The sequence below is a fragment of the Trichechus manatus genome, unplaced genomic scaffold (assembly GCF_000243295.1).
Source record: "Trichechus manatus latirostris isolate Lorelei unplaced genomic scaffold, TriManLat1.0 scaffold00162, whole genome shotgun sequence".
In the NCBI taxonomy this organism is placed as follows: Eukaryota; Metazoa; Chordata; class Mammalia; order Sirenia; family Trichechidae; genus Trichechus; species Trichechus manatus.
The window spans coordinates 1,592,559-1,602,235 of NW_004444098.1; the positions used below are offsets into that span (position 1 = coordinate 1,592,559).

Sequence of the window (9,677 nt, forward strand, 5' to 3'; positions counted from 1 at the left end):
TTGTGGATCCAAGTAAAATGAAATCCTTGACAACATCAATATTTTCTCCATTTATCATGATGTTGCTTATTGGTCCAGTTGTGAGGATTTTTGTTTTCTTTATGTCGAGGTGTAATCCATACTGAAGACCGTAATCTAATCAGGTTAAAAGGCTTCATATCTTCTTCTGAGGATGTTGAACACTAATGTTAACATCCAAAAAAAAAAAAACCCCATTGCCATTGAGTCGATTCCGACTCATAATCTTTGATTCTCATCAGTAAGTGCTTCAAGTCCTCTTTGCTTTCCGCAAGCAAGGTTGTGTCGTCTGCATATTGCAGGTTATTAATGAGTCTTCCTCCAAACCTGATGCCATACTCTTCTTCATATAGTCCAGCTTCTGAGATTATTTGCTCAGTGTACAGACTGAATAAGTATGGTGAAAGGATACAATCCCATAGTGTTATTTATTGCAAGATAAAGAAGCATTCCCAAAGAATAAAGCAGGTCGTTACAGATTTATAGCATGCAAGAAATGACAACGCCACTCAAGGATGAGCATCCAGATGCTCAACAGCAAGCCTGCTTGGCCTCAGTTTCCCTTTTGTTTCATATTCACTGATCCTGTGATTTTTCATGTTTTCCACTGATGCAGCCAACTGGTGGCCTGGCAGCTTCATGGATTTTGCATGTTGTATCACGGACTAGGGCTGCTACCCCAAGTGACCAGCAGGGGCAGCAGCATCCCATCGTGTCCAGGGACCAAAAGAGTCATCTGTTTTGTGTCTGAGTATACTTCATTTTATCAGCAAACTCCCTGCGAGTGATCCTGGAAAGGAGTTTAGTTGTTACACTGCATCAGGAAAGGGTCAAGGACAGAAGCCTGGGGTAGCAACGATTAGTTTTTAGATTTCACTGCTTATTAAAGTAAGAACTGGCTCACTGCACATGCAGAGCCCCACACCAGGAGATGACACCATGACAGAAGCCAGAGGTACAAAGTGGAGGCCAACTAAACCATTTCAGTTTATTATAATGCAGCTGTTGGACCGGGCAGTGTTAGGTTCTGTTGTACATAGGGTTGCTGTGAGTCTAAAGCAACCTGACAACACCTGACAACAACAACAACATTAATATTTTGTTAGAAATGAATAATCCAGAACAAATGCTAAATCACACAAGGCATAGGTAAGCCAGGACTTTGCCAGGGAAAGACACGGTTGTGGGGATTAAATTAATTACTATGTGTAAAGTGCCTAGAACAGTGCCTGGCATACAGTATGTCCTCAATAAATGTTAGCACTTGTTACTTTTTTTTTTTAAACCATGCTTCAGACTCCAAAAGTTTGAAAAGCACTGCTTTAGAGAGAAAGATGTTGTTTCCTAAGGGGCAAATAATTGGAAATGTCTCTTGGTCTTTTTTTCCCCAAAATTCAATCATCAATGATAATTAGAAGCCTTGACTGCAAAGGTCAAGCATGATTTGTTTTGCTCCCTCCCCTCCTCCTCAAGTCTTAACTATGGTAATTAAATTTCGTATTTTGAATAGCCATTTTTGAGATGCACAATCAAATCAAGAATATTGCCAAGTAAAACATGTAAGTTTGCATTTCCCAATAAATATTTTTTAAAAGAAACAAATCAATGAGTGTAACTGTCAACTGGCATCTCTTAGGAGTCTCCCTTTCATGTCTGTCAGCCTCAGCCATCTCAGATGTCCTTCTTGCTTCCCATTGTGATCTCCAAACCATCTCTCTTTCCTCTTTCCACAAACCCAGTTCCTTTGGTGCCTCTGCAGTTCAGGTCATTAGACTTCACCACTGCTTTCCCTTAACACTGATATCATCTACCAGCCCCTGCCATGCTCCCTTATTAGTTAGTTGATGACTTTATCACCTATTTCACTGTCAACTCAACACTCTTACTAATGTTACTTTTCCTTTCCTAGGGAGTCTTCAATATCCCCATACATAATTGATCCAATCCTTGAACTCCCAATTCCTGGATTGTCTCAATGTCAATAATTTTTCCTCCACCCAACCTTAGTCATATACTCATGTGATCATACCCTTATCCTTACCTTTGTTGTTGTTGTTAGGTGCCGTCGAGTCGGTTCCAACTCATAACGACCCTATGTACAACAGAACAAAAACTGCCTGGTCCTGCGGAATCCTTTACTTCCTGTGAAATCTTGATTTTTAACATCATTGTATCTCTTTCTGGCCACTGGCTTATATCCTTCCATCTTATTTACTCCACTATTCCCACTTGAGCATTTCACTGACTTCAAGAAAATGGCCAATCCATGAATAGCCAGTGTCTCCTTCATGTTCTCCTACTTCTCTTTATCCACCTTAGAGTCCATGATTCATCACTATGACTCTCTTCAGGGTGCCCTTAACTCCCCTTCTCTCTATCCCTCCCTCCACCCTTCCCCTCCCTTCCCTTACTTTTCCTTTTCCTCTCTCCCTCCCTCCCCCCTTTCCTCTTCTCCTCCAACTCCTTTGTCATTTTCTTCTTCTCCTTCCCCCTTACACTCACCTGGCAAAACTTTAGTTAAAACAAGTACCTGTCATTGCAGTACCTGAACCTGAGCCTTGAATGTTGCTGGGGGAAAACACACACCTGCTGATTGTTCACACTTTAGATTAATAACCACAGATCCCAGACAGGCACTCTCGCTGCCCCAGCATTCTGACTCCATCTCTTTCCTTGGAGCAATAGCTTTCCCACTCTCCAAAACTACTATTTAATACCCTATCTTCCCTCCTCAAACCTTCTACATTCCTTCTTTCCACCTCACTCTCAGCTGATAATCTGCCTCATACTTCCTGGAAAAGATACGAGCAATTAGGTAGGAGCTCCTACATCTTACCATCATCAACCCTACCAGTCGAGCAGCCCCATCATCGTTCTTCCATTTTGTCTGTACAGTGGTGAAGTGCACGGACTCTATCTGGGGATACAGTGTCTGACTTCAGATCCTGCTATGTCACTTCCTTGCTTCCCCAGCATGGGCAAATGATTCAACCTCTCTGTGCTTTCGTGTTTTCATCAGTGAGTTGGCAATTATGTAAGCTATTATTAAAATGGATGAACTATCTGATCCCAGCTAAGACCAACACCACCCTTTTGCTCTAGACTTATCCTTTCTCATCTTCTTAAGGCATTTGTTCTGAAAATTCTACCCTTCCTTCACTGCAGCATTAATTTCTCCGTTTTCACTAGAGACTAGAGTAGTCCCACTGGCAAACAGGGTCTTTAATCTTTCGTTTCGAAAAAAAAACCAATCCTTCCATGAGCTCACGTGTAATTCCATACCATTTTCTATGCTCCCCTGCACAGCAAAGGCTATTGCAAGCAATGTCTATAGTCTGCCTCCTTTTCCTTTATTTCTTTTTTGCTGCTCAACCCACTCCAGACAAGCTTTCTGGTGAAGTGCTCCATTCTCAGCACTTTTTTTTATTTACACTTTCTCAGTGGGTGATCTCACTTAGTTTTGTGGATTTAAACACTATCTGCTGGTCACTCCCAAATATATATTTCCATATTTTCCCTCTCTCGGGCAAAATATACATCTAATTCCTTGCCAACTCCACTAGGATGTCTAATAGGAATCTGAACTTAACAGCATCAAAATATACCTCTTTAGTTTCACCCCAAATCTGCATCTGCTATGATAGTCCCCATATAATAAATGGTAACACCACCCACCCATTTGCTTAAGCCAAAAAATCTGCGAGTCATATTTGAGTCCTCTCATTTCCCCACCTCATTACATCAAATGCATCAGCAAGACCTATGGGTTTTACCTCCAAAGCATAACCAGTAAAATTTAGGTTTCATCAAGGAATTGCATTCTGTCTGTCCTGTTCAGCAATGTATTCCAAGGATCTAGAACAGTGCCTGGCACATAGTTGTTGTTAGGTGCCATCCGAGTCTGTTCTGACTCATAGCGACCCTATGCACAACAGAATGGAACACTGCCTGGTCCTGCGCCATCCTCATAATCTTTGCTATGTTTGAGCCCATTGTTGCAGCAACTGTGTCAGTCCATCTCATTAAGGGTCTTCCTCTTTTTCGATGACCCTCTATATAGTAGGTACATAGTAGCGACAAATAAATATTTGTGGAACAAATGAATGAATCTGTCCATTTCCCTCTGTCTCCATGACCAATACCATAGTTGAAGCCAGCAACATTTCTCACCTGTATTTCTGTAATAGCCTCTCAACTGATCTGCTGCTGCTATTCTTAACCCCATGAACTATCTTCCACACAATAGCCTAAGTGATATTTGCCATGTTGAAACCATTCAGTGGATTCCAATCAGAATAAAATCCAATCCTTTGTTCTGGTCCACAAAGTCCTATATGAACCTGAAATTGTCTATTTCTCCAACTGCATTTCCTACTAATTTGTCTCTCTCCTTCACCACTGTATTCCCAGAATTCCCTGGCTTAGCATAGTAGGTTCTCAATAAATGTTTATTGAATGAATGAATGAATTCATGGTGGTTGGGTAGTCTGATGATGATGCCAGGAAGTGAGGTCATACGGAACTTTGTTTTACCCTATTTCTCTTCCCTTGAAATCTAAGTTCTTAAGTAATCCATACTTGCTGTCTCCACATCCTCATCTCCCATATAATCCTTAAATTACTACAATCAAGCTTCTTTCCAAACGCTGAACTAAAAATGTTCACGACAAAGTAATTGGTAAACTCAGTGGACCATTCTTTTATTTCATTAAGTTTTGCTCTTTTATTTTTTTCTATTTTTGTACTTCTACACTCTTTGGGTTTAATTTGTCATTCTTCGTTTCATCTTCATGAGATAGATGCTTAGATCATGATTTTTAGCCTTTCTTCTTTCTAAAATATGATTTGAAAGGTACATTTTTTCCTAAGCATGGCTTTCGCTCAGTTCATACATTGTTATATGTATACTTTAATTATCTTTCAGTTTAAAATATTTTGTAACTTTCATTTTGAATTCTTTTTTGACTCCTGAATTATTTTAGAAGTCTGCTGCTTAATTTCCAAACATATGGAGATTTTATAATCCTGTTTGTGGTTGATTTTTAGCCTAACTCCATTGACTCAGATAACATACTCAGTATGATTGCAGTCCTTTGATATTTGTTGTGACTTGCTTTAGGGCCCAGCTCATAGTAAATTTATAGAAATATTCCTTCTGTGTTTGAAAAGTGTGTGTTTTCTGCATTTGTAGGTGCAGTGAGTTTGTTAATAGTGCTGTTAAATGTTTTATACCCTTACTATTTTTTTTTGTCTGGTTGTTCTGTCAGCTACTAAGAGAGGTGTGCTAAGGTCTCTCGCTATGACTGTGGATTTGTCTATTTTTTATATTTGTCAATTTCATCTTTGTATATTCTGAGACCATGTTATTAGTTGTATACATATCTACAGTTATCATATCTGCCTATTGAAGTGATATTTTTACTCTGAAATATCTCTATTTATAGTCATACTATTTGTTTTAAAGTGTACTTTCTCTAATATTACTTTCCCTGTACTTTTAATTTCAAGTTTTCTGTATCCTTATAATTTAGGTGTGTCTGTTGCAGGCACAAATAGTTGAGATTTATTTAATTTTTTATTTAATCTGACCATATGTGTATTTTAATGGAAGCATTTAGTCTTTTTTCCTTTATTGTATTTACTGATATATTTGTGTTTAATCTAATGGTTTTCTATCTCCTTTCTCTTTATCCTTCCTGTTCTGTGTTCTTGTTTCTCTGCTTTGCTTTCCTCTTTTAGATTTTGTCTTTGTATCATTCCATATCCCACCCCCCATTCACTTGTTACACTTTAAAACAAAATTACTAATCTTTAATGGCTTCTAGTCGGTTATGTCAGACATTGCTAATCGATCACAGACCTCATCCCACAGAGCCCAGATACAGCCTAAGAATCCTCCACACAGCATTCCAGGAGAGTCCCCCCAATTATTCAGAATGGGGAAGCAATTCATTTGCCATCTCTGGCTTAGGAGAGCGTGCATCAGTGGGCCAGGATGATTTTTCTTAAATTTATTTCATCATAAGAATCACCTGGAGTGCTTGTTAAACTCACAGATTCTTGTGTTCCAGCCCCAAACCTTCTGAGTCTGATTCTGCAGGGGAGGGAACTGAGAATGAGTATTGTTCACAAGAGTCCCAGGTGAGTCTTATGATTAGGGATGCTTGGGGAAACCTGGGCAGTATTGGGGCACCTGAAAGGGGTTGTTGAATGACTTCAACCTCCTGCGGACTAGCAGATGGTTGCATCGTGAGTTGTTTTGACTCTGTACTGCTTATGCTGAAATACCCTCATCATCTAATACTATTTCCTGGTGACCTTGAACTTGTGCCATTGTGTGCTGAACTCCTATGCAGGAGGCTGAAGATATACTTCGCACCAACAGGGAGGAGAAAATTGAGAAAGGCTCAGTACTCAAAGGTAATGAGCAGCCAAGAGAACATTGGTGTTTTTTTAGTCTTTGACTGTGGCAGGACAAAACGTTTCTGAGAGGCAGTGAAGATAAAGAGCCAGGGTGGCCAGTGGGATACAGTATTTCTCTTTCCCAGCGCACAGTATGTGTGCGGGGAAACTTCTTGGTAGATGCAGTCACACAGGACTCACTGAGCTCATATACATGGGCTCCTCAACGTAAGCAAAGTCACAGCAAACATTCAGCTTTACATCTAGGTATTTGGAAGCATTAAGATTGACAATGAAACATTCTTATTTTCACTCAGAGGAGCAGATAGCTAATAGGTCCCTGGGTGGCACAAGCAGTTTGTGCTCAACTACTAACCTAAAGGTTAGCAGTTTGAACCCACCCAATAGTGCTGCTGAAGAAAGGCCTGGAGATCTTCTGTAAAGATGATAGCCAAGAAGACCCCATGGAGCAGTTCTACTTTGTAACACATGGGGTCACCATGAGTTGGAATCAACTCGATAACAACAGGTTTTTTTTGGTTTTGTTTTTATCATATAGCTACAGATTTCCCAGCAAGTTTAATTTACCTTTTTTTGGGGGGGAGAGGGGCAGATTTTGAAAACTCTCTCTCTTCTATTGTTGTGTGTAAAATTTTACCATTACTTCTCTAGCCATACTGTTACAGGCGTTAGCACTGTCCATGTCAAGGGGTATGTTTCTCTCTCAAAGTCTAAAACAAAAAACAGGTTCAACCTTTCTAGCATCCTATATGAGACTGGACTGTGAAACAGAGCAGTGGTTCCCAGACCCATCTGCACACTGAAATTACCTGGGGAGCTTCCAAAATACTGACACTTCTATCCTATCCAGGGACTGTAATTTAACTGGTGTGGGATGTGGCCTGCATTTGGGGTTTTTGAAAGGTCCCCGGCGATTCTAATGTGCAGGTAAGTTTGGGAACCAGAGAACTGGAGATTTTGAGCTATTTCAAACCTCAAACCTCTGGATAGTGTACGGTGTAAAGTTTGGGTTTTTGCATTAAAGTTTAAGTAGAGATAATGAAAGCAGTCTTAATTGAATTTATAAAGCTGCAGTCTACATGGGCAAGGACGTTATTTACATAAACCCAGAGCAGCTGGTGAAAAAAGTCAATCAAATTTGTTATGTGCACAGTCACACCTGCATAAACATACAAATTATCAATATTCAAAACAACCAGGATTTTAAAGTAACTTTGTCAGATTCAGTATATATCCCTAATTAGGGATGCCAGATAAAATACTGGACACTCAGTTAAATATGAATTTTAGAATAACAACAAAATAATTTTTTGGTATGTTATAAGTAGAGTATAAGTTTAGTATAAGTTATAAATATTGCATGGGACATTGTCATGGATTGAATTATGTCCCCCCCAAAAATGTGTGTGTCAGTTTGGCTGGGCCGTGATTCCCAGTATTGTGTGGTTGTCCTCCATTTTGTGGCTGTAATTTTATGTTAAAGAGGATTAGGGTGGGATTGTAATATCCTTACTAAGGTCACATCCCTGATCCAATAAGGGAGTTTCCCTGGATGTGGCCTGCACCACCTTTTATCTTAAAAGACGTAAAAGAAAAGGCAAGCAAGCGGAGAGTGGGGGACTTCATACCACCAAGAAAGCAGTGCCGGGAGCAAAGCGTGTCCTTTGGACCTGGGGTCCCTGCACGGAGAAGCTTCTAGTCTGGGGGGAAGATTGATGAGAAGAAGGCCAACAGAGAGAGAAAGCCTTCCCCTGGGGCTGACACCCTGAATTTGAACTTCTAGCCTACTAGACTGAGAGAAAATAAATTTCTCTTTGTCAAAGCCATCCACATGTGGTACTTCTGTTATAGCAGCACTAGATAACTAAGACAGACATGTTATTGTTGTTGGGTGCCGTCGAGTGGATTCTGACTCATAGCGACCCGTGAGACAGAGGGGTTTCCAAGGCTGTAATCTTTACGGAAGCAGATTGCCAGATCTTTCTCCTGTGGAGCCCCTGGATGGGTTCAAACCACCAACCTTTTGGTTAGCAGCCGAGCTCTTAACCATTATGCCACCAGGGCTCCTCTTGTATGGGACATACTCATGCTAAAAAAATTATTCATTGTTTATCTGAACTTCAAGTTTAACTGGGCACCCTGTATTTTAATTCACTAAATCTGACAACCCTACCCGAATTTTAAAGAACCAATCTGAGCAGTGATATAGTAGAGCAGGACAAATCAGGTTTAAAAAATATAAAAAACAAACGAAAACCTTATTAGCATCTTGTTCTTTGTGTATTTTTCTATTTTCTGGATTACATTGCCTAATTAACCACCTCAGGCTTCACCTGACTTTATCTGCATGGAGGGTCACTGTACCTTATTCTGCCTCTTCTGTCTTCTTCGAAGCCTCAGGAACTCCTTGTGCTGCCTGGAGACAAAGTTGACGGCTGCATACTCCAGCAAGGCGGCAAAGACAAACAGAAGGCACACCGCCATCCAGATATCGATCGCTTTCACGTAGGAGACCTGAAAGGAGAGAGCGCCCACCATGAGAGGTTGCAGGGAAACCAGGTTCCTAGTGGCCTTAGCAGAATGACCTCATTTCCCTTGGACAAGGATTTGCTGGCTTTTCCTTAAGAAAGTGCTTAAGCAAGGCATAGATTTCACTTTCAAGCTTCTGGGCAGCACAATGGAAGTTCCCGGCTCCATGTTCCAGGCCCTTGTGCCATCTCTCTTAACATAGCTCACCTTCTCAAGTAGCCTCATCCCTGATACCAGCTCCAAAGATGACTACAAGAATTTCCTTCACTAAACACAAAGAGAAAAATAACACAAAAATTTGAGGTAACAGAGTGGAGACCATTCTTTTTTAATTTGTTTATTGTAGTTTAAATGAAGTTTACATTTCAAGTTAGTCTCCTATACAAAAATTTAGACATACATTGTTATGTGACCCTAATTGCTGTCCCCATACTGTGACAGCACACTTCTCCTTTCCACCCCTGATTCCCCATGTCCATTCAACCAGCTCCTAACCCTCTCTGCCATCCCATTTCACCTCCGGACAGAAGCTGCCCATTTAGTCTCTTGTATTTACTTGAGCTAAGAGGCACACTCCTCACAATTATCACTTTATGTCCCACAGTCCAGTCCAATCCCTGTCTGAAGAGTTTGCCTCAGAAGTTGTTTTAGTTCTGGGCTGATAGAGAATCCAGGGGCCATGCTTTCCAGGGTTCCTCCAGTCTCAG

At 40.6% G+C, this 9,677-nt stretch overlaps 2 protein-coding genes across 4 annotated transcripts in view; one reads left to right on the forward strand and one right to left on the reverse strand.

Annotated features, from left to right (window-relative positions):
* The window catches only part of FANCB (FA complementation group B), a 345,837-nt gene that overhangs the window by 211,727 nt on the left and 124,433 nt on the right, over positions 1 to 9,677 (forward strand). The window lies entirely within an intron of this gene.
* Positions 1 to 9,677, reverse strand: part of GLRA2 (glycine receptor alpha 2) — a 213,545-nt gene that overhangs the window by 34,639 nt on the left and 169,229 nt on the right. For all 3 annotated transcript variants that reach the window (XM_004386335.1, XM_004386336.1, XM_004386334.1), the window contains exon 8: positions 8,806 to 8,955. In XM_004386335.1, coding sequence (XP_004386392.1) covers positions 8,806 to 8,955 — 150 coding nt within the window. The remainder of the gene's footprint in view (positions 1 to 8,805; positions 8,956 to 9,677) is intronic.